General features: G+C 39.1%; 1 protein-coding gene and 1 non-coding gene across 2 annotated transcripts; one reads left to right on the forward strand and one right to left on the reverse strand.

The window, feature by feature from the left end:
* Window positions 1-2,743: 2,743 nt before the first annotated feature.
* Window positions 2,744-18,564, reverse strand: ZBED9 (zinc finger, BED-type containing 9). The gene is made up of 4 exons (XM_011991272.1): window positions 17,527-18,564; window positions 10,512-10,659; window positions 6,042-7,534; window positions 2,744-4,939 (listed from the first exon to the last, which is right to left on the reverse strand). Exons 1-4 carry the CDS (start codon window positions 17,944-17,946, stop codon window positions 3,023-3,025), a joined length of 3,978 nt encoding a protein of 1,325 aa, XP_011846662.1. The 5' UTR covers window positions 17,947-18,564; the 3' UTR covers window positions 2,744-3,022.
* A 2,089-nt stretch (window positions 18,565-20,653) lies between these two features.
* Window positions 20,654-20,725, forward strand: TRNAQ-UUG. The gene has a single exon. It is a non-coding gene; the product is annotated as a tRNA-Gln (tRNA).
* Window positions 20,726-26,066: the final 5,341 nt, after the last annotated feature.

The following is a 26,066-nucleotide window of genomic DNA, read 5'->3' on the forward strand; positions in this document are numbered from 1 at the left end:
AGTGTAAATGTGTAATTTGCCTTCTAAGCCCCGGAATTCAAGCTTTCTCATTCTTTCATGAGGAGCATGTGAGAATTCTCCAAGATATTTGTGGGGGCCTTACCCACAAATATATACGTAGATAGAGAACTTAATGGCTTTCACATCCTTCAGCTGTCAATAGCTATAAATGCCCACAGGCTTTGTTGGAGAGTTCTCCAGGCAGGACAGTTTTCCTGAATGTGCCACTAGCTGAGAGGTCAGAATTAATTACATTCCTTGGTGTCACTTGACCCACAGGAAACTTGCATATCTTTGTTACCCCAAATTGTGGGAATACAGACTAAACTACTGCAAGTCTAATCACCTCCCCTCCCCATCCCCACCTTCCCTTTTATTTTCCTGATCAAGTAGGCAGAAAGCAGATGAACAAGTTTGCTGCCTAAATTAACATCCCGTCTGGAAATAAAATACAAGTCTCTCCTTCCTGAAGGCATCTTCAATCACTACCAGTGATTCCCTTGGCAGAAAGCACTATGTTGGGAGCTAGTTCTACCACTTCTTAATCATCCTTCAAGTTAGGTCTGGGTGCTGTGCATGGGGGCAGTGGGCGGTGAGGCTTTCTGATTCTAGTCATTGTCAGATTTCTTTAAAAAGTGAAGTACTTAGCATCTTCTTGACCCATCGTTGACTCCTCCCTAGTTGCTTTTCTTTGAGTAATAGGAAAAGCCCAACACAACCTCCTGTTATACATAAATACAATTTTTTTAAAAACCAGCACATATATACATGATAGATGGAAATAAACAGTACTGCATACAGTAGTCATAAGTATACACAAACAAGGTACCTTTGCAGTGTATTCATATACCACATGTTTATAGACATGTGAACTTGCTGCAAAACAAGCAGAAAATAGGAAGAGAAAATCAGGTTATCTACAGAATCACTAGTCATCAAATTCACGTTAATAGGCAGTAAGATTTCACGGTCTCGATAAAGCTGTTGCCCTTAAAAAAATGTACAGTGACACAATAAAACAAGGAGGGAAGGGAGGAAAGACAAATATTCCTATGTCTTAAAAAAAAGGTAAAGCAAGTTAGCCTCCTGGTACTGAATCATTTGCAGAAAAAAATAAAAATAGGTGTTCAAGTATATGAGAAGGCTTTGTACCAATCTCAGATATCCAATACTTTATATTTCTTAGAGAGAACGTGAAGGCTTTGTACCAATCTCAGACATCCAATACCTTATATTTCTTAGAGAGAATGTAAGGGAATTTAGTTCTCTTTTAATATGTAGTCTTAATTCCCTCTTAGTTTATTTCTTCCAGATTACTTTAAGTTTTTATAGAAACAAATATAAAATCACCACGTTGCCTTTTGAAATTAAATATGGGAAACACAATACTTTATTCAATCAATAAAACAAACAGTAAAACATTTTAAAATCCCTTAGTTCCAAAATATGGTCCAAAAGAGGGCATATAATTTGTAAAATCCCTTAGTTCCAAAATATGGTCAGAAAGAGGGCATATAATTTGTCGGTGGGAGAAATTAAACCACTATCTTCTAAATATATCCACCATTATAAGGTTTTTTGTTTCTGAAAAGTTGTAAGATTTTATTAAAACAAACACACGATATAACACAATCCAATCAAGGTTTCAGGACTAAATATGAACCTTTCCTCTACTTTCAAAGGTTTGGAGGATCCTTGAAACTTTCATTATCAAAAGGTTAAACTATTAGTAACATTCTGAATCACTGAATAGCCTTCCTTTCCTTAACTTTGAACATTACATTTATTTGAAATGAAGCACTTACTATAAATTGCTACCCTGTCTAGGAAAAGATATTTTCTTCATGGATTCTGTCATGTTTTTATGCTAAAGAACCTGTCTTATGTGATTAATTTGCTTGCAATCATTTTAAGTGAGTTCACAGACACAAGAGCAGATGTTTGTGGCATTTTTCTGAATCATCTCCAAACAAAATAGAGGTTGTTAAATCTAGTTGAGGAGCCAATAATGTCTGACTTTGTCCCAGAGCACCTTAAAGGCAATCAGCTCTAGCAAAATCTGGAAACCTTGTCAGTATGGCTCAATCGCCCATCCTTATGAAATCAGAATTTATCGGCCGGGCGCAGCAGGTCACACCTGTAATTCCAGCAGTTTGGGAGGCCGAGGTGGGAGGATCATCTGAGGTCAGGAGTTCGAGACCAGCCTGGCCAACATGGTGAAACCCCCGTCTCTACTATAAGTACAAAAATTAGCCAGGCTTGGTGGTGGGTGCCTGTAATCCCAGCTACTCGGAAGACTGAGGCAAGAGAATCACTTGAACCCGGGAGGTGGAGGTTGCAGTCAGCAGAGATTGCACCAGTGCACTCCAGCCTGGGTGACAGAGCAAGACCCTGTCTCAAAAGAAAAAAAAAAGAAAGAAAGAAATCAGAATGTATTAATATGAATCCAAGGTCATAACACCATTACAAAATAAGTGTTTCCTTCCATCCCACTCACACACTTTGTCTAAACATGCATCTACAAAACAAACTTAACATCAACTTCCAACCTAACCACTCTGGATCAGCTTAACAAACTTCATATCCTACTGACCTGTCCCCTGCATTTGAGTTCTAAGCCTACCCCCTTGAATTCACTTCCCTTCACTGACCTAGTCTATTTCAAAGAAACCATCCCCCATCCTGAAGTTTTCCTACAATCTTAACGTGCTAATGAAATACAATAAGAAGACACAAGATATATGATCAAATGTTTTAATATTAGAATCAACAGATCTAAAATTATATTTTAATAAATATGACAAATACAACAGGAACAATAAAAGAATTATAAAAACTGTACAGTCTTAATTGAAAATATACATATAGGCAATTTATATAGAAAATTGCTGTTTCACTCATAACTTCATACTTCCATAACTGTAACTAGACAGAAAGTTTAAAGCGAAATAGCAAATTCCTCACACTCAATGCTTATATGCATACTTTGAACAAATACCTTACATATCAATATTTAAAGCTTTTAATGTGATAAGTGAGCTTGCTTCTTGCTTGTTAATTTGTCTAATCTAGGTTGGATTGATGACAATGCTACCCTCAGGGGATAATGTATATTTAAACTGTTTCTATGTTTTGTTTTAATAACACTTAAAGTAGAGAATCCGGTCTCACAGAGGTACGTTGAGGGAAAAAGAAGAAGCGATTTTAAAGCAATCTCAGCAAGCTCAGGATATTCATTTTTAGCTTTTATCCAAAATGAAGGAAGAGATGCTGTATTTTCAAAACTGATTTTCAATCCTTCATCGGTAGCCAGCTTCAACAACTTATCCTGTAGAGTTACAGTTAAATTTAAGTTATCCTTTGATGAAAGAAATGGATTTTGGATCCACAAATTTCCTATGCGTGGATCTTCTTTTGATGGAAAATAAAATTCAAAGCATTCTAACAAATTTGTAAGATGTTCACTGATAACCGTTCGCAGATGTGCAATATCAAGATCATTACCTACTTCATTGATAATTGTTGTTAAATTATGAAACATGTCATAACAATCTGTAGAAATTCTGTTTTTCCAAGCTTCTAACTTTTGTTTTTGTCCTTCAACTTTATCTGCCATTGAAAAATAAGTTGCATTCTTCCCTTGCATAGAAGCATTAAGATCATTAAAAATACTGAAGATATCAGACAAATAAGCAAGTCTGGCTGTCCAATTCACATCTTTAAAAAGTTGGGACCAAATGGGTTTCTTGCCTTGCAGAAACACTAAGAGTTCATTTCGTATTTCAAACATTCTTGACAGAACTTTTCCCCGTGATAACCACCGTATCTCAGCATGCAGTAACAGTTGCTTATGATCAGCTTCCATATTATCACATAATAAAGAGAATAATCTTGAATTCAATGCATTAGATTTGATGTAATTCACAATTTTTACTATTTCATTAAGTACACTATTTAGTTCAGCTGATATTTTTTTCATAGCAAGACTTTCTCGATGAATGAAGCAATGTGTTGTTTTACATTCTGGTGCAAGTTCCTTAATCTGGGTTACCACTTCAGAATGTTTTCCTGTCATTGAAGCTGCACCATCAGAACATACTCCTACACAAAATTTAAATTCCAAACCACATCTGTTAACAATATAATTCTTTACAGCTTCATATAGTTCTGAGCTAGTTGTGTTTGTAGGCAAAGAGGCTGAAAAAAAGAACTCTTCCTTTATATCATCATCATGTTCAAACCTCACATAGACTAAAAGAATTATCATGTTAGCAATATCTCTGCATTCATCAAGTTGCAATGAAAAATACTTTGCTAGTTTTATTTGTTCTATAAGTTGATCTTCCATATCATTAGCCAGTTCCTGAATACGTCGAGCTATGGTGTCATTGGAAAGTGGTACCTGAGCCACCTTCTTCGCTGCAGATTCACCCAACATTTCCAAGCAAACTTCTTTGATGCAGTCTTTCACTAGTGTCTCAGCAATTGTGTATGGTGTTTTAGACTTAGCAACCGGAAGTGCTACTTTATACGAAGCCCGCAAAGCACTAATGTTTATATGAGAAACGTTGAACACCTGCTTTGGTTGGCTTTTCAATTCACTACTCTTTCTTTCAAAGAATTCTTTTGGTTGTGAACTTATTTCTTTATGTTTTGAATATAAATGTCGCTTAAGCTTTGATGGTTTCATTGCTTCATTAGCCAGTACATCTCCACAAATAATACACTGTGGTTTTAGTACTTCACCATCAATTACAGCTACAAAACCAAACTCAATATATGAAGGATCATATTTCCGAGTGAAACTAGCATGAACTCTTTTGGTTCTCCCTTCTTCAGGATAACTTCTATTGGTAACATTTCTTTTATTACTACTACTGTGTTCAGAAAAGGCATGTCTTTTCTTGACAAAAAAGTCCAGTGAAGCTTGTTTCGCCATCTGAAATTAGGAATAAAAGTAAATAATATGAATTTTACTTTCCTCCTTTAGCTAACAATGTTAAACCACAAGTTAAAAACTAGACTTGATTAAAATAAAAAATTATTTTAAAGTTAAGTTATAAAAATAAATAAATGCCTATATTTTCTCAGTTTTATACATCTTTGGGTTATGGCTGATAAACTAAGCATAAAGTATCACAGGTTGTAATGGGGACCTACTGAGTTTGACTAGTGTGTAACTGCCACCACATGTGACTCACCTTGAGAGTTTAACAATACCTAAATTGGTCTATATTCTATTCGGTAAGGTAAGTCCATTAATCATTTGCTTGAATGTTGCAGTAATGTCAATTGCTATGTTTCTAAATACTTATGCTCAAGTTTTATACTTATTTCCTTACAGACTGGAGTTTTACACCAGTCTACTGATCACACTTTGAGTACCACTAGTTTAAGTCATGAGTAATCTCCATATTTCAAAACATTAACCCTACCTCATAAAGCCTCCTGATGTTAAATTTTTTTGGTTCTATTTCATACTCTCCAATTAAATTCCCAAACTGAAGTCTTTCCCAAGACAAACCCTTATCTTCCAAGCAAATTTATCATCCCCTACCCCTACAAATACTTCTTCACTTGATTTGAAATGTTTTTTCTTAGCTTACCCCCAACCCAAACTCACAATTGAAACAGAGAAACATTAAATTCATCTGTTACCAAATTCATTCTCTGTAGAAGCATACTAGCATAGACACTATTTATTCCCTCAATCTTAGCTTTCTCATTCTCCCAAGAAATGCGTGACATCAAAAAGGAGTAAAAGAGATACTATTCATCACCCCCAGAATAATAAAAAACTTAACTTTGTACGGAGATCCTGATAATGCATAATAAAAAAGACAGCATTCAAGGTTACAACTTTACAACTTCCAACTTGGGAAAAAAGAGAAGCATTAAAAGTAATTAGGCCTTCTTTGGGGGAAATATATCCAAGGTAATAAAAATGTGTTTTCATATACCTTGTCACACAACACTTATTCACAGTAAAGTGTAATGAGATTCTTCCCCTGCTTTCATCTATGGCAGATATGCAATCTTACCCAATCTCCTACTTTGTCTGGTGAAAATGGTGTCCCTGATGGCTTTAGCATTTTGGAAGGTTGAACAGGCAAACTTCTTTGAATCTCATCACGTTTCCTTTTCATTGTGCTGGTTTCATAGCAAAGGCTACAGGTTATTTGCCGACCACAGCCCTCAGTCTCACGTTGAGAGGGCACTCCACAAATTGCATGGATATTTCCATCACATGATATACAACTATTAACACCTGTGCATTCTTTTTCACAGACTACACAGGATAAAAATCTTAGTCTCCTCTCAGGGGAGCTTTTTTCAGCCATCTTAGGAGTGACAGAAAGATTCTCTTCAATATCACTACTATCTGTTCCAGTCTCAATGTTTTCTTCATACTGGGCTCTTAAAGTATTTTCTAACTCTTTGTCAGCCTGATCTAATTCATTTTCTGTATGCAAGCTGGCAACAAGTTCTTCAGTTAACTGAGAATGGGACAAGCCCAGTTTAGCTTCAGAGCTAAATGTACTTTCACATGGAGTCTGTTGCATGCTTCTGTGATAGGGTTGATTTTGGGTCATCTGAATGAACCACAAAAATTCAGCCCAGTGTGATGAGTTGTTAGTTTGCATCCAGGAGAAAATCCTCTTTCGGATATCCTCAGTTTGTTCTGCAGAACTCTGGCTTTGGCAGGTCTGAGACTTCCCATGGACAATTTTCAATTCTGGCCAAATATTACTGAGTTCACTGACAACCTGGCTTGAAAATTCCCTCCCACTGTCAGATTGTAGGACACTGGGTGCTCCAATAATTGTAAATATATCTAAAAGAGCATGTGCAACTTCCGTAGGTCTTTTAGACTTTAATGACCGCAAAAAACTTAACTTTGTACGGAGATCCTGATAATGCATAATAAATTTATACTCCCCATCAGGATTCAACTGCATGTCTATAAGATCTACTTGGCATCTTGAACTAACTTCCTTAATTGGTTTTGATGTTAGAACCTTCTTGAGTTTTGAATTTTTCTGTTGGCATGGTTTACAGAGGGTCAGATATAGCATTATAACTTCTTTTGTGATGTTCTTGTATTTCGCTTGTAACTCTTTCTCCATGCGAGTACGTCCACCATGTCCAATGCTGAGATGTGTATTATGCAGAATGTCGAATAAGTCCTCACTGTGTAAGTAATACCGTATTTTATCTGTTTCCCCATTTACAGCCTCAATTAGCTTCTCATTTCCTTGTACAAGGATAACATCAAATCTAGCCAAGCGACGGTAGTCAACTGATTCCTTTTTCGCCTTAGCTTTAGCTTCTTTCACTTCCTTTATCAACTGACAGTACTTTGCTTTAGAAAATATCTTAGTGTTATTACTTTTGTTTTCCAGTAACATTGCTAAGCTTCTGAAGAACTTTTCTCTCATGTTTTCTGGTTCAATTTCTGCTTCATTAGTATCTAAGCTACTGAGGTTATCATCACCCATGCTTTGAGACATCATGGAAAACCACAAAAATGACCCTAAAACCAAAGGAAAAAATCAATTAGAATATTCAGAAATATAATTTAAAATACATATATTGTCAAAGGAGCCAGTAGTGCTTGAGGTAGAAGTAAGGATTATGGGCACACAAAAGAGGATACCATTTTCTTTCTTTTTGAGACAGAGTCTCACTCTGTTGCCCAGGCTAGAGTGCAGTGGCACAATCTCAGCTCACTCACTGCTTCCCAGAGTCACGCAATTCTCCTGTCTCAGCCTCCTGAGTAGCTGGGATTACAGGCGCACCACAACATTTGACTAATGTTTTTATTTTTAGTAGAGATGGAGTTTCACCATGTTGGCTAGACTGGTCTTGAACTCCTGGTCTCAAGAAATCTGCCTGCCAGCCTCAGCCTCCCAAAGTGCTGTGATTACAGGCATGAGTTACTGAACCAGGCTAGGGGGATACCATTTTGATTAAGGAATCCAATCTTAGTGGAAGGAAGAGCATAAATGAAGAACTCCAGCCAGTAATAAAAAGTTTCACACAAAAAAGGGTAGAAAGCCAGGACATGACTTTCCAGAGCAGTTTTCAGGATTGAAGCATTGTTTTGCGTAAAATAGGATGCAAATTAGCATTTATTTGTTTGTTTACTATGCAAAGACTTTTTTTTTTTTTGGAGGAACCTCAGCAAGCCAATAATAGATTTTTTTAAAAAATCTCCACACTACACATTTTCTCTTTTATTCAGTCAGGTTAGCTATTACATCAACATTTGAGGAGTAAGTTCCAACCTGATATATTCATATCAGCTCCCTTTCAGGGCTATTAAGTACAAACTCAATAAAAATAGCTTCATTACTAATTTTAATAAGAGTAGTGGATGAGTCTAAATTAGTGAAAAATTTTTGACTTAATAAAGCTTATTAAAAGAAATTTCTAGAATACTCATAATAACAGAAGCACTAAGAATACTTCAAATTTGGCTAAGTGTTAAGAAAAACTATTTTGGAAAAAATAAAAAATAATAATTTAGAATTAGCATAACATCTCTAGATAGTTTTATAGTTGCTTGGAAAAATACTTTCACTCAAGTCAACATTATTTATACTATCAATTTGCATACCAAATAGTGAGACAGAACAGGGACTCCTCTTAGGGGCCTGACAGCCACCCCTAACCCCAAGCATGGTAATAACAGAAAATCTTGAGTTCCTTCAAGGGAAATTCCACACATCTAACTATCTCTAAGAAGTAAACGAGCAACTTGAGAAACAAGAAGGTAATACCTTAAAACAACATCCAAAAAGTTAGTTATGAGATGTTCCCTATATTAACTAAAGATAACATCTTAACATATATCCCTAAGTTGTTTTTCAGAAACCCATACCTCCACCAAATGGATCCACTGGTCTGAAGACCTCAGATAAGGGGGAACTGAGGACTGAACTCCAACTGCTGCTTTGTTCTAAAGTTCTTCCTGTGGGGCCTGGAAGAAGTCACACCCACAAGCCAGAGCTAACCTTCTTTTCTGCTGATCCCAAATTTTTAGACAAAGCTTTGCCTCCTTAACCAATTGCAAATCAGAAAATCTTTGAATCTATCTACGACCTGTAAGCCCCTTGAGATGTCCGTCCTGCCTTTTTAGGTCAAACAAATGTACAGTGTCCACATATGGATTTATGACTTTGCTTGTAACCTCTGACTCCCTTCTTTTAAAAAATCCTTACTTGCAAACCATCGGGGAGACTGAGTCTTAATTTTGAGGGGCCCAATTCTCCTTGCTTGACACTCTGCAAATAAATGCCTTCCTTTCTCCTACTGATATGGATGTTTGGTTTTCCTGTGCCAGGCAAGTGAACCATAGTTTGGTTCTGTAGCAGTAATGAACTAGTAAATTTAAATCATCTAAAATGTTTATATTTTCTAAAACTAGGTTAAAATTAATGATATGTTACTGTGTGGTTTGGCTTCATTTAACTCTCAATTGTTCCAGTACGGCTTCTTTGATCATTAAATTGAGGCTCATAGTGAGTTTTCCTTTCCTGAAAATCATAATCTATTTATAACACAAGTTAGCCCTATAGCACTTTCTTCTTTAACTGTTTTATAGGTAGATGCAAAAAGACTAAGTTTCTAAAGAAACAGAGATCACTTATTTCTCTAGTATCTTTCACATTATCTAACACGTTACTACATCGAGTGTTCAATAGAAAATTGTTGATTAACTTTATAATAAAATAACAATAATGGTAAGTGCTATCTCAAAATGTGATTGAAAAAGACCATCGTATGGATAGCATTTCTTTCCATGCTGATCCATTTTGTGCCATGCTATAGAACTAGAAGCATAGAAGGAAAATAAACAAGAATGAATTAGAAGAAATATAGGGCAACGTCAAGAGAACCAGGAAAATATGAGCCCCATAAGTTTTTGAATCGATATTAATGTCTAAGAAAATTGTTAGGGCTGTAAGAGGAGAAAAACATTGTATCCATTTTACCTAACCCTTTTTAAATGGAAAAGATAGCTGTTCCAGAACCAGGCCAGACTCCGCCTCTACTACACATTATACCAATAACAGACCTTAGAACACTAATAAACATAGACTTCAGAAATTCCATATTCTAACGTAGAATTTTCAAATAGTATTTCCAATGTATACACAGTCATTACGTGACAAAAATCATGGTCAGAGGCTACAGCAATGGGACCCAAGACTACACTTCCAAGTGCTCAGTATTTACATACAGAGGTATCTGATTTATCCACAGGTACTTACCAACTTCATTACAAAGTATCCATGAAAAATCTTGGGTTCAAGTATTTTTGACATTATTACCTGACTGCTTTAATTCAACTCCCTTAATAACACTACACTATACGGGTTGACTTTTCCTTCAACTATTAATACATTCAGTAGAAGCTGAAATGGAATGAGGTTTGGTAACTTTCAATACTAGACCCTTCACTCTCCCAAGTCTCACCCTCTTTCTTAGAACTAAATTATTCTCACCATTATCTTGAAGTGGGTATGGCTCTGGAGATTCACATTCCATTCTATCTTCCATAGACTGAAGCTGAGTGCCTAAAGACTCCTTTGCAGAATCCAGAGGGGCCATTTCTTCTATAGAAGCTTCCTGACCATATGTGCCCTGTGAGACCTGTGGACAAATAGGTGCATTTAGTAAACAACATAAATAATTGTAGTTTGTCACAGTTAAACTTGTATTTTTCCATTAAAATAGAATGTAAGAAGAAAAAACATCAGTCTTTACTGAATTCTTAAGTACAAGATAAAATATGAAGAGAAATGAAAAATGCTGGGACTAATAAAGCCAGAGCCATACAACAGAAACTGATGTCTTTATAGGACAAGAGTTAAAATGCATCCCTTTGGTTTCTGTTTCTGGGAATAACAATGAAAGCATGTTAAAGAAATCCTCTAAACTGTGATGACTAAAAAAATTGTAAATGAGTTTCAGAGTGGTTAATTAAAAGTAAATATTGGGCCGGGCGCAGTGGCTCACACCTGTAATCCCAGCACTTTGGGAGGCCAAGGCAGATGGATCACCTGAGGTCAGGAGTTTTGAGACCAGTCTGCCCAACATGGCGAAACCCTGTCTCTACTAATAATAATGCAGATTCACCAGGCCTAAGAAAATGTTCAAATGGTTCAAGGATTACAAAGTTGTTAATGGTTACACTTATCTACTACATCCAGTTGGAAAATGTCCATGGATAGTGAATCCCAAAATTGCACATAAACCAGAATATTCTAAAAGGGAATATTCAATGACGTAGGAGGAGATGAAAGCCTACATATTCTTAGAATATCATGTTGCGATTTAAGATTCTGTGTCACGCTCCTTTCCTCCAACTTGGACACCACATTATAAATTTATTTTCGCTGGGCACAGTGGCTCACGCCTGTAATCCCAGCATTTTGGGACTAATAAAAGGAGGCTGAGGTGGGTGGATCACCTGAGGTCAGAAGTTCAGGACCAGCTTAACTAACATAGTAAAACCACATCTCTACTAAAGAGACAAAAATTAGCCAGGTGTGGTGGTGCATGCCTGTAGTCCCAGCTACTCAGGAGGCTGAGGCAGGAGGATCACTTGAACTCAGGAGGCAGAGGTTGCAGTGAGTCAAGATCGTGCCACTGCATGACAGAGCGAGACTCCACCTCAAAAAATAAAATAAAATAAAATAAAATTCTTAAACTGTGCAAAGGACATTTCAAAAAATCAATTTTCTCAAAATTCATAAAATGGTTAAGCCAGTTCCCTTTGGTATGTTTTTCCCTTCTCTGAGCTTAATAAGGTATCTTATGTAAATTGCTTTGTATAATAAAATAGCATGCATTTCAATTTGCCTAAATGTTTGCATAACTGCCAGAAACAGAATCTGTGAAAGAAGGCCACCTGCTGTTTATAATTAAACAATGTATCAGTTCTGTAATGTTGGTATACACAATCTCAGCTTTTGGAGCAACTAAGAAACAAAATATGGATATGGTTCATTGTGTTGAATTCTTCACTGACTCTCCCCCACCCCCCATACACTCTAAGCACAAACACAAATCTAGCTTCTTGATTCCTTTACTTTTCCACCAGCTGCACTGGACCAAATGGGTGGGCCTGGTCTTAGAACTGGGAGGAACTCCACCTCTGTCTCTACCACAGAAGTTTGAAGTGTACCCTGGGGGGTGGTAATAAATTACAAAACTGAAGTTACTTCAAACGACAGTCATTAGTCTTTCACTATTCAATTCCTGGGTTTGATTTTTTTTAATGCTAGAAAGAGGTTGAGCGCAGTAGCTGACACCTGTAATCTCAGCACTTTGGGAGGCCAAGGTGGGAGGATTGCTTGAGCTCCGGAGTTCGAGACCAGCCTGGACAACATAGTGAAACCTCATCACTGCCAAAAATACAAAAAATTAGCCGGGCATGGTAGCACATATCTGTGGTCCCAGCTACTCAGGAGGCTGAGTAGGGTGGATCACTTGAGTCTGGGAGGTGGAGGTTGCAGTGAGCCAAGATCGTGTCACTGCACTCCAGCCTGGGTGACAGAGTGAGATTCCATCTCAAATAAATAAATAAATAAAAATGCTGGAAAGAAACTTTTGGTTGTAATATGGTAAATATTGCTGTGTTCATTAGAAATGCACATATTTCCAGTAAGTTAGAACACCTAACTTATAGTGGCACAAATAGGGGTTTATTTTTGTTACATAACAAGAAGTCTAGAAGAAGGTAGTTGCTGGCACCAACTCATTTATCTAACAGTTTTGTTAGGGACCCTAGCTGTCTTCATATTTCTGCTCTGTCACTTTTAACACTAGCATTTGGCCTCATGTTTACCATCACTTAATGGTCACAAGATGGCCAGATATCACATTAGTGTTCAAGACTGGAAGTGGGAAAAGGTGAAACTAAACTAATCTCCCCTATTTTATCAGGAAAATAAAAGCTTCCCCAGGAACCTCCTCCCCGAAATATGCTTATTTCTCCCTGGCCAGAATTCTGTTGCACAGTTAACTCTAGAACAAGGAAGCCTGGAAAAGAATTTAATTAGACACACTGCCAGTATGAATAAAACCAACATTTTGTCGGGAAGAAAGAAGGGTGGAACAGACACTGGATTGCCAGCTAAACATGTCTGCCACAGTGGTATTTCCCCTGTGGGGGAAATCACACAAAAACAAGAAAAATGAGAAACATTTATACAAACCTGATCTTCAACAAGACTAAGAAATATTTATAACTCTGACCACATTAAAAAAAAAACTATCAAATATGATCAGCATATAACCTGAACAATACCCAAGTCCTACCAGCAGCTACAGTTTTCAAAAAAGCTAGAAGGGGAAATTTTAAAGCAAGCTTGTCCACCCTGCAGCCTGCGGGCCACATGCAGCCCAGGACAGTTCTGAATGTGGCCCAACACAATTTTGTAAACTTTCTCAAAACATTGTAAGATTGTTTTGTGATTTTTTTTTTTTTTTTAGCTGATCAGTTATTGTTAGTGTTAGTGTATTTTAGTGTGGCCCAAGACAATTATTCTTCCAATGTGGCCCAGGGAATTCAAAAGATTGGATACCCCTATTCTAAAGTAACAGGCATATCTTAAGGGGGGGGGGAACCCTGTATTTGTTATTTAAAGCAAAAGGAAAAGGGTGTGCTGACTAAACTTGAGAAATTGCTTATATAGGCATTTGTGCTGCAATGTAACAGATGAATGTATTAAAAAACATGCTTTCTGCAAAACTGCAGAAAAGTGACAGGATTTATGGGGAAAATACGGTTAAAGGGTGGACTATTTTAACACCTACACAACTTTGTCACCAGAGCACTATTAAAACTATAACTACTCCCGGCTGGCGCGCGGTGGCTCACGCCTGTAATCCCAGCACTTTGGGAGGCCGAGGCTGGCGGATCACGAGGTCAACAGATCGAGACCATCCTGGCCAACATGGTGAAGCCACGTCTCTACTAAAAATACAAAAATTAGCTGGGCGTGGTAGCGCATGCCTGCAAATCCCAGCTACTTAGCAGGCTGAGGCAGGAAAATCCCTTGAACGAGGGAGGCAGAGGTTGCAGTGAGCTGAGATCGTGCCACTGCACTCCTGCCTGGTGACAGTGAGATTCCGTCTCAAAAAATAAAAATAAAATAAAATAAAACAAACACTATAACAACGCTAGTAAAAATATAAGACGTTAATAAATCTTACTTTAAGTATAGGATTTTACCTTAGAAAGGTGATGTTATCTTATTAGAAACAAGTGTGAGGAAAGGGCGAGGCAAGGGTGGAAGGATATACTCATCAAAAATTCAAAGGTGGGCCAGGCGCGGTGGCTCACGCCTGTAATCCCAGCACTTTGGGAGGCCAAGGCGGGAGGATCACGAGGTCAGGAGATTGAGACCAACCTGGCTAACACGGTGAAACCCCGTGTCTACTAAAAATACAAAAATTAGCCAGGAGTGGTGGCGGGCGCCTGTAGTCCCAGCTACTCGGGAGGCTGAGGCAGGAGAATGGCGTGAGCCCCGGAGGCAGAGCTTGGAGTGAGTGAGCCGAGATCACGCCACTGCACTGCAGCCTGGGGGAGAGCGCGAAATTCTGTCTCAAAACAAACACACAACAACAACAACAATAAAAATTCAAAGGTGGAAAGATATAATCATCAAAAGTGAAGTGAAGAGGCTTGAACATTTGATGTTACATCCTTCCACCCTTGGATACAGTGATACTACAAGAAACATGATGTGGGTTCCGGTCCATCATCTTATTTTTACTTCTTTGACACTGGCTTATAAAAAGATGCCCAGTGTTTGCTGTTTTAACACTTTCCTTCTTTCATAACGAAGCTGTTTATATGGCTCCAAATAGGACTTTATGTCATGAAGTAAAATCATGCTGCGTTCTGCATTGTAGTCATTATCTTTTATCCACTCCAACTGCTTCTCTATCATACTTGAAACAGAAGATAACTGAGCAGTGAAAAGCTCTTGGGACACAGCTTGTAGCTTGCGGAACTGCATGTTCTTCTTCCTCCACACCTTCCATTTGTGCCTCAGCAACTAACTTGCAGCTCTTCTATAGAAAGATCCTGTATGTCAGACTGCAGCGCTCTGCATTATCCTTACTAGCATCTTCTTCAAATCCAGCCCCCTTTGGAAGAGCAACACAGCTTGGGTTGGTTTTGGAGAGCTCTTCTGAAGGGTCAAAGGCTTTGGAATCATAAATTAAATCAGGGAGAATTGTATATCACACCCCATGCAAACAGGCTTTTGTGAAATCATTCCAGGCATCTACAATAATGTCAACCATAAGTTTAATGTTGAATCATTTACATAATTCAAAAACTGTTAGGGGACTGTCACCCCCTATATAGACAATCAGTATCTTGAATGTTTGCTTTAAATAATAAGCTTTAAAGATTGCAATCACACCGTGATCAAGGGGCTGCAGTAAAGAAGTTGTATTGGGAGGTAAAATGAGAACTGTGATATTTGAAGAAAGCTCAGTAACTACTGGAGGGTGACTTGGTGTATCACTGAGAATTATAAGAATTTTAAAAGACAATTTTTTTCTCTTGCAATGCTTTTTTTTTAATCTACAAAAAAATCATCTGAACGATCAGAAAATGTCTGCCCTGTCATCCAGTCTCTCTTGCTAGACATATAGTAGGCACCAAGGCTAGTCTTTACAACTCATTTTAAAGCTTATAGATTGGCAGAATGATAATCACAGGCTTTAGCTTTAAAATTCCACTGGCATTTGCACCCAGCATCACCATCTGTTGATCCTTTGTAGCTTAAACCCCACAGTGTGTTTCTAGAGTACTTCCAGTCCTGCTTACTCCATTCTGGATCCATGCACCCAAATTCTCCACATATCCCCTTGAGGGCATCTGCTTCCAACAGAAACTGGTTTCATAAAAACTAAAAATCTGAGCCAGGGGATGGCCTTCTTCATCAATCTAATTTCTTAATGCTGGGGGAAATGTCTTTGCAGCTTCTTCATCTGCACTTACAGCCTTGTCTGCACAGTTTAATACTGTGGAAACTACAGTAGTTCTTGAAGCCACTAAACCAGCCACTACTTCCACTAAATGAAGGCACTTCTGCGGGATTTTCATCTTTTTTTCTTAATGTCTCCATACACTGTGATGGTATTCTCTTTAATTCTGAGAAACACTGCATTGGATTGCTTCCTTGTTTGGTATTCAATCCACACACTTAACAAATGCTCCATTTCCTCCATTTCCTTATGCCTTGTTCCAATAGATTTCATAACACTGGCAGTTGTTCCAGCTAGATAATTTTCTTTTATTTTTCTCATCATTGTCTCTAATTGTACATACATTTACTCCTTTATGCCAGTTGCATGACCAATCTCACTTTCTTTTCTTTCAAAATATTGTACAGTTTCAAACTTGTCTTCAATTGTTAAAGTTTTTCTTCTTTTATACTCACTAGCAGAAATTGTATCACAAGCACACTTCTATGGCACTTGCAAAACCCTCTGCTTGCTCCTTTTCTGGAATACAAAAAAGTTTAGCAAAAAATACACAAAGATGGGAGGGAACAACGTAAATAGGCACTTCTGAGACAGCCAAGGAAGGATGGGGGGGCAAATGGGAATTATGTACAGTATTGTATGTACTCAGGACTTGCTGTGCTCAGCTAAATCAGATACTTTGAATTCAGTCACTCCCACTTGGTGGCCCCAAACATCAACTTGCTGGGAAAACTCATACATGAGCCCTCACAATTTCAGCTTTTTAGTGACTCACTTATGGCATACTGACCTCATTTTAAAAGATTTTGCATTCCAGAAACATGCGTTTTTAACAGATCAGACTGTATACATAAGGGTTCATATTCTGAAACAGTTCAGATAAATGTATGAACAGTATCACTAAAAAATATAAGAATGTCTGGCAATATCCATAATGTTCTAAAATTACTGTCAAAGAAGGCAAATGTACTCCTTTAGAAACAACTCCATTGTAACGGCAAAAAGCTTTTAAAATTCTTCTAAAAATAATTTTGCGCTCAAAACATTTTACATACCAACAACTCTAGATACTGAAAAGAACCAAGGAAATCATGCAACTAGTATTTTCATTGTACAGATGAAGACATTAATGTTCCAGAGAAGGTGTAATATGCCCAAGGTTACACAGCTAATTAGTGACAGAGCCTAGATAGCTTCAAAAGACAGAAATTAAAAAAAAAAAATACTATTGTATATTTCTTTAATCTCATAGTCACTACATAAACTATATTTTCTGGTAAAAAATAGATCAAGGTTTTCCATTTGGTTAAATCATTTAATTATTTGTATCATACACAAAGACTGTTATCTCATATGCATGAATCTATTCATCTACACCAGCGATCAAATAAGAAATAATGCCCCAAACCAGGGTTTGGAACCACCAGTGTGAAATTACTCCCATTACTCCATTCTGGATCCATGCATCCAAATTCTCCACAGAAGATGGCACCTCCAATTTCTCACCTGCTGTCTAGGTTCATCAAGCTCCCTCTCCAAATCTTCCAGCAAAGTTACCACCTCTTCTCCACTCTCAGGATTATGCTCCCGCACCCAGGACTGGAGCTCCTCAGGCAGGATGGTCAGGAACTGCTCCAGCACCAACAATTCCAGGATCTGCTCCTTGGTATGTATTTCTGGGTTCAGCCACTGACGGCAAAGTTCCCGCAGTTGACTCAGAGCCTCCCTGGGCCCAGGTGTCTCCTGATAGCAGAACTGCCTGAAGCGCTGACGAGAGAGTTCCCTGGTATAAGACAAATTCCTAGGTAGGCCTGATTCCTGATCCCAAGTATGGTCTTCTTCTTTAACCTTTACTTTGATAATCTCCCCTTGTTCTTCTGGAGCCTGGCCAGCCAAAGCTGGGAAGACCCTGGAGACTGCTTCCATCCCGAGCTTAGACAGCTCAGGGAAAGGCTCTCTCCAGATGGGGTGTAGGCAAATGGGTGATTTTACTTGAGCTCCTTTTTTGTTCTTGGTGAGGAAAGTTTTTGATATAAGAAAACACTCAACACAGGACAACTACAGACTCAGTTTAAAAGGACTTGTTTACGTGACAACACAGGTCAGTTACTTGGGCAATTCCATTGAAAGTGAAGACATCCTCTGAAAAGACCAGAAATAGTGAGCACAGAACGACTCACTAAAGCTTCAGGGTCACAAATTGAGCGGCAAGATACTAGCGAGACAGAAAACTGAGGTTATGAAGGATACTTTGGCCCTAAATAAAGCCTGGGTATATAAGCCTAGGCAAAGAAACGAAGATCGGAGCAGCCTGGGCGAGGGCGGAGAGGGAGAGGGGCTCACAAGCTGCCTGGGGAAGAGGCCCGATTGTCGCCGCGCACATGCACCCTTCCCTCGGCCGCAGCTCCCACCTCTGAGGAGCTCAGACCCTGTCGAACCCGGACTAGTGGGTCGAGGGAAACACTCCACGGCTCAGGTGGCGGTTCCGCGGACACACCCGCAGCTGTGCCCGTAGGTTCCGGCCGGGCCCGGTGAGCCACGCTCACTTCCGGTCCGCTCTAGGATTCCAGGTGGTGCAGTCTTCTCACTGGTTGTGCAAACACCTACGGTACCAGTAATTCTGGAGAGGCAAGTACTCTGGAAACTACGGAGAATTAACTCCGGAATTACCTAGTTATCTGGCATCCCAGTGAAAAGAGTTTCACAGTGTGAGTAGTGCTGGCGTAGAGGCTGCTGGTCTGTGTTTTCCTGTCACCATGATAAACTACCGCTGGCACTCAGACCCGCGTTGCTCACCGCAGCGACCTGAAACAAAACGGAGAGGAGCATCCCTAAGGACTACCACGTCAGCGAATCTGTAGGCTCCTCCCCCGCCTTTCCTCGTTAATTTCGGACCACTTTCACCTTTCCCTTTCACCCTAAATCAGACTTAAAAAGAAATGTAAGAATTAGTCTATTGTTTCCGTTTTACGGATTGGAAAACCAAGACCCACCGAGAATGAGCCTCAGTTGTTTATTCACGGAGCACAGAGCCGTGACTAAACAACTGTGGGGAAACTGGTCCCAGAAATCTAATAAAATCTGGACGGTTTTGATCCAAAATCTGAATCAGCGCCTAGAGAATCACTGGAGTGGAGTAACCAGAACATTCCCTTCAAGCAGTCACTGCGTTCATCCATACCTCTGGTAGCGCAGAGATGCCCCAGGAATATTTGTTGAATTGCTGCCTGGTTCCCTTCTCCATTCTCTGTTTCCTTCTGCTTTGGTCCTTATGTTGATTTCTCACATTTTGGCATTTCTGAGTAGAGAAGCTTTGAATAATCAGAACATTTCTTTCAGAAATCTCTAAAAAAAACAAAAAACAAAAAACAAAAAACCACTTATGTTTAGGGTCCATGGATGGTCTTAAGTAAATCGCTAAACCTAGCGAAATTGTGTGTGAAATGTTTGTCTGTGTGCCTGTGTCATCCAACCCTGAAAGGATCATTTTCTCAGCCACTATTAACGTGCTGAATTTATCTTTTGTGTTTCCCCCCTAACTAACCTTTGCAGTCAGGGATTCTACTACCTTTTTCTCATTCTGCAAGGCAGTGATCTCTGCCCTGGTGAGCACAGTAGGCAGTTAACATGGAGTAAACATGACTTCTAAGTCCTCTACTGACGAGCTTTACTCTTTCTTTTTGGTTTTGTTTTGTAGATTTGCATTTTTTAATTACTACAACAGTGATAGACATTTATTTAAAAAGTCAAATATTCAAAAAGTCAACATGGCAAAAAATGAAGTTTCTTCATCCTCAGTTCCATTCCTCAGAAAAATTCATGCCAAGAGTTTGTTGTATGTACCTCCAACCTATTTCTAAAATGTACACATAAAATTGAGTACAATATTATTATGTACAAATATAACTGAGTCACAAGTATAACTCAAAATTTGTAAAACTTAAATCATACTAGACTACAATTCAGCAAGTTACTGGTCTTTTTTGTTTGTTTTAAATTTAAATCCTCCCCCAGAAACTGCCAAGCCAAGATGCGTTAGGTGTATCTATCCCATTCTTTTTAGTGACTGTAGAAGAGACTGTTTTGATAGATATTGCTAAAAGATTTGCACCCCAGAGAGATGTTTATCAGGAGTCTCGGTAAAGTGTGTTAAGATCCTTTCCTTGCACTGTGCTTTCCAAGGCCTTGGGAAGAGGTTGCTCTGTATGAAACGTATTTTGTAAAATTTGCAAAAGTATGCTATTATAATGAAAATTAGTTAAGACAGCTGCCTCTTCCTACTCCAGCTTACCCTCAGCTACATCATACAGGCCTTAGAGTACCCACAATTTTATGTTGATAACAGCTATTCTTTTTCTTAAAGAGGATTTTCTAAATTGTTAAGTTTCAGACCTCACAAATCTGCCCCGGTTGATTTCTGGAAGCTAATTTATGCTAACAAAAGCGCAGGAAAAAGTGCACAGATCTCCCTGAATTTTATTTTGCCAGTTACTCCTCCAGCAACAAACAGCTTTCCTATCAGCGTGGTCTCACTGAAGCCTGACCTAACTCTTCCGGATTGGAACAACTAGAAAGTTTATTATCAAGGAAGTATTTAACGACGACTGTATATACCTAGTCTACTCTTGTGGTTGGTCCCATGGTGTAATGGTTAGCACTCTGGACTTTGAATCCAGCAATCCGAGTTCGAATCTCGGTGGGACCTTTCAAAGGTGAACGTTTTACAGTTCCTGGATGGCCTCTGAATGTGGGAAAAACTCGTTCCCCCGCTTCCTATCGAATTCCCTTCGAAAACGCCTTTGTGGCCGCGTGCACGGTATTGGACTCTCCCCTTCTATCCAAACACAAGTACCAAGAGCCTTAGTCTAGAAGAATGCTTTCAAAGCATATCAAATTCACTGGTTTGGAGACAAAGAGAAAGATGCTGCTCCGACTGACTTATGAAAACCTTCAGCAGTAACGTGGAAACCCAATTCCTGTGATTGGAGACAAACGCTTCCTCAAAATTTCCTAGTGTTCGAAGCCCTCCTCGCTGCCACAACTAAGTCCTGCGTGTAAAGTAACTGAGCCTTGGTCTCAGGCGTGGTTTTTTCTGTTTTGTTTTGTTTTGTTGGTTTTTTTTTGCTGTGGACCTCGCGCCCCGGGTTACTTCTCGCCCCTTTTCCCCATCCCCCATCTCGATGACACAATTCACCCTCATCTGCTTTCTGTAGTCGCCTGTCCTTAGTCTCACCGCTCACCCCGACTGCAACGTCTGGAAATCCCTTCAAAGCCAGCAGCCCCGGAGGGCTCGGGTCCCTGGTATCCACGGCGTCAGGCCTTCCAGCCGGAGAGAAAAACTCACGTCGGGACCGGACCCTGGCCTCGCCGCGCCGGGAGCTGGCATTCCCAATTCAGGACCACACACGGTGGAGGGGTCCTACAACTTGTGTGGGAGACAAGGGAGATGGGGGTAAAACGACCTCTGCCTTCGGCCGTTCGCCTGGCATCTCGCCTCTTCAGCTCCTAGTGCCAGGGTGAAAGGAGGGGACTCCCTGACCGAGTCCTCCCCAGACACTACCAAACACTCGGTCCGAAGCACCCGGGAAACAGTCCCTTGGAGCTGAAGGTCAAGAACAGAAAATGTATCCGCTATCTCGCCTCCCCGAACTCTGTGTGTAGACCAGGATAGAATTGGAGATAGAGTTGATGAAACCTGGAAGGTCCGGAAAATTCCTGATAGACACTCATTTAGCTGTTAGAATGAGGTGGGAAATGTGAGGTGGCAAGGTGAGGGAAATATGTGCCCTAGAGGACAGAGAGGACAAGAACTAAATTAGAAACAAGTATTTATGTTTCGTACAAATTAATCTCTTCTATGATGTAAAGGCAACCTTTAAATCCAATTCTTTATTTTCAGATTTCTTACTTTGACATTATGATTTTCTCATACATACCTAAAAACCAAGTCAAATCCTACTTTCACCAAGTCCATTAAACCATTAATAATTAATTAGCTCATACTATGAATTACCATTGGTTACACAGAGACTCTGTAACTAAGTTTACAAAATTTATGAAAGCATTATTATGGTTCCCATTATGTGTGCTTGATTGTACTTCATATGGTCTGTAATGCTGCTAATTGCAAAGGGAATTAACATTTTCTTGTGGTGTTGCCTTAGCTAGTGTGGCCCCACCTTCTTTCCACTTTGTTCATGCTAGCGTGATGAGATCTCACCCAAAGTGTTCTCCCTTTTCCTAATGGCCTAACAGCCTCTTCTACCTGTTTGGGATGCTTATAAGCCCAGCCATCCTTCCACCCACCACCATAGCCAGCCTGTGGTACTGTGCATATTCATTATGATCACATCCATCATCAAGCATCCACTTATCCTAGCTCAAACCAGTAACTCAGACTTTATCCCAAGCCTCTAAATTAAGGTAATGGACAAGACCTGATTGGAGATGGTGCCTGCACAACGTGACCCAGAACTGAACAGAAGACCAAGGAGCAGCTGCTGTGAGGAGGCAGAAGCAGTCACCCACACTGGGATAGGCTGGGAGCATATGTAGATTCTCCCCCTGGTGGCTTCCATGTTCTTTGGGTCTCCAATTCCTTTAGGAATCTGAGGAAATTCCTGTGGGTGTTTATAAAAACTCCATCCTTGAGCAAACTTTACTTAGGTTCCTCTGAGCCCTCCTCTCAACTAGGTCCCATCCTTGGCTTGTCCAGCCCCATTTCAGCAAATAATCCAGTTGAGCCTAGTTTTAGCAAGAATCCTGCTAAGCCAATTCAGTAAGAATTCCTCACCTCAAAATCCTATCAACTTTCTGTTTTTCCGCCCTTGATATCTAAACAAGTTCCTCATTGTCATTTTCTATCAAATGGTTGTCTTACCCTTACTACTGGCTATAGATCCCCAGATGTCCCTGATGTATCTGGATTTGAGTTTACTTAATCTCTCTCCCCAATTGCAATTGTCTGGAATAAAGTCTTCCTTGCCTATTTAACTCCATCTGGTATAATTTTTCTTTGATAGTTTCATCAAAGAATGTATAGGCATATCCTGGGAAAACTTCTTTTCCAAATAAGAGATCCACCTAAGGATTGAGAATATGATCAGCTGCCCAGAGATAATGTGTTCAGAATTTTCTGAGGAAATAAAAACAGACTTTAAAATCTGTCCATATCAAAAAATGTGTTATAACACATTAACAAAAATGAAGGATAAAAACCATGTGATTATATCCATAGATACAGAAAAAGTATTTGACAAAATTCAACACCCTTTCGTCTTAAAAATTCTCAAAAGGTTAGTTTTATAGGGAATGTACCTCAACACAATGAAGGCCACATATGACAAACCCAGAGCTAACATCATACTTAATGGTGAAAAGTTAAATGCCTTTCCTCTAAGATTAGGGACAAGACAAGGAGGCATACTCTCAACATTTCTTTTTAACATGGTACTGGGAGTCCTAGCCAGAGCAATTAGGTAAGAGAAAGACATAAAAGTCATCCTAATAGGAAAGGAATTGAAATTAACTCCATTTGCTGATGACATGATCAGCAAATATAAAACCCTAAAGATGTTACAGAAAAGTTAGAACTGATAAATTCATTAAAGCTGCAGGATACAAAATCAACATTAAACAATCAGTAGCATTTCTATATAATGATGAAGTATCTGAAAAGGAAATTAAGAAAACAATCCCATTTACAATAGCAACAAAAATAAAATAAAATATTTAAGTGTAAATTTAACAAAAGAGATGAAAGACCTGTACACTGAAAACTATAAAACTCTGATAAAATGACAAAAACACAAATAAATGGAAAATATTCCATGTTCATGAAAGAATTAATATCATCAAAATGTCTACCCAAAGCTATCTACAGATTCAATGCAATCCTTGTCAAAATTCCAATGTCATATTTTACACGAATAGTAAAAACAATTCTTAAATTTGTATGGAACAACAAAAGACCTCAAATAGACAAAACGAGCAAAATAAAGCTGGAAGCATCACACTCACTATATCTATTATAAAGTGATTGTAATAAAGCATGGTACTGACATAAAAACAGACGCACTGACCTTTGAAAGAGAGTAGAAAGCCCAGAAATAACCATGTATTTATTGTTGATCGATTTTTGACACAGGTGCCAAGAACATACAATGGAGAAAGGACAGCCTCTTTAATAAATGGTGCTGGGAAAACTGGTTATCCACGTGAAGAAGAATAAAATTAAACTTTTATCTTACACCATATATAAAAATCAACTTAAAATCGATTAAAATACAAGACTGGAAACTATAAACCTAATACTGAAAATAAATAAATAAATAAATAAGGGAAAAGCTCCATGACATTGTCTGGGCAAAGATTTTTTTTTTTCTTTTTTTTCTTTTTTTTTTTTTTGTGGCTCCAAAGCACAAGCAACAGAAGCTAAAGCAGACAGATGGGACTGCATCAAACTAAAAGAAGTTTCTGCACTGCAATGGAAACAGCAAAGTGAAGAGACAAACCACAGAATGGGAAAACATTTGCAAACCTTATATCTAATAAAACGTTAATATCCAAAATATATAAGGAATTCAAACATCTAAATGGCAAGAGAACAATCAATCTGATTACAAAATAGATAAAGGACTTGAACAGACATTTCTCAAAAGAAGATATGCAAATGGCAATACATATGAAAAAAAAAAATGCTCAGCATCACTAAGCATTGAGGGAATGAAAATTAAAGCCACAATATCACTTCACACCCATTAGAATAACTTTTTTTTTTTTTTTTTTTTTTTTCTGGGTGCGGTGGCTCACGCCTCTAATCCCAGCACTTCGGGAGGCTGAGGCGGGCGGATCACCTGAGGTCAGGGGTTCGAGACCAGCCTGGCCACCATGGTGAAACCGCGTCTCTATTAAAAATACAAAAATTAGCCGGGCGTGGTGGTACGCATCTGTAATCCCACCTACTCGGGAGGCTGAGGCATGAGAATCGCTTGAACCTGGGAGGTGGAGGTTGCAGTGAGCAGAGATGCACTCCAGCCTAGGGGACAAGAGTGAGACATCGTCTCAAAAAATAAATAAATAAATAACATTTTTTTGTTTTGCTTTTTGCTTTGTTTTGCTTTTTGTTTTGAGACCGAGCCTGGCTCTGTCGCCCAGGCTGGAGTGAAGTGGCAAGATCACGGCTCACTGCAACCTCAACCTCCTGGGCTCAAGCGATCCCCTTGCCTCGGCTTCCCAATTAGCTGAGACCACAAGTATGCGCCACCATGCCCCGCTGATTTTTATTTATTTTGTAGAGACGGGGACCCCCTTATGTTACCCAGGCTGCTCTCAAACACTTGGGTTGGAACTCCTGGGCTCAAGCGATCCTTCCACCTCGGCCTCCCAAGGTGCTGGGATTACAGGCATGACCCACCACACCTGTAACAATCTTTCATCTTTTTGACAAAATCTTTTTGATAAATGCCAGCTTTTATCAAAAAGATGAAAGATGACAACAAGCGTTGACAAGGCCATGGAGAAAAGGCAACTTTTGTACATTGTTGGTGAAAATGTAAAGTAGTACAATCATTATGGAAAATAGTACATAGATACCTCAAAAATTAAAAATAAAATTATCTTATGAGCCAGCAGTCCCACATCTAGGAATATATCCAAAGGAATTGAATCAACATATCAAAGAAATATCTGTACTCTCATGTTAATTGCAGTATTAACATTATTCATAATAGCCAAGATATGGAATCAACCTAAGTGTCCATCATCAGAGGGATATATAAAGAAAATGTGCTAGGCCAGGCGCAGTGGCTCACACTTGTAATTCCAGCATTTTGGGAGGCCGAGGCCTCATCTGAGATCAGCAGTTTGAGACCAGCCTGGCCAATGGTGTGAAACCCCATTTCTACTAAAAATGCAAAAATTAGCCGGGCATGATGGCGCATGCTTGTAATCCCAGCTATTTGGGAAGCTGAGGCAGGAGAATCGCTTGAACCTGGGAGACGGAGGTTGCAGTGAGCTGAGATTGCGCCATTGCACTCCAGCCTGGG

This window comes from Mandrillus leucophaeus, unplaced genomic scaffold (assembly GCF_000951045.1).
Source record: "Mandrillus leucophaeus isolate KB7577 unplaced genomic scaffold, Mleu.le_1.0 Scaffold392, whole genome shotgun sequence".
Classification (NCBI taxonomy): Eukaryota; Metazoa; Chordata; class Mammalia; order Primates; family Cercopithecidae; genus Mandrillus; species Mandrillus leucophaeus.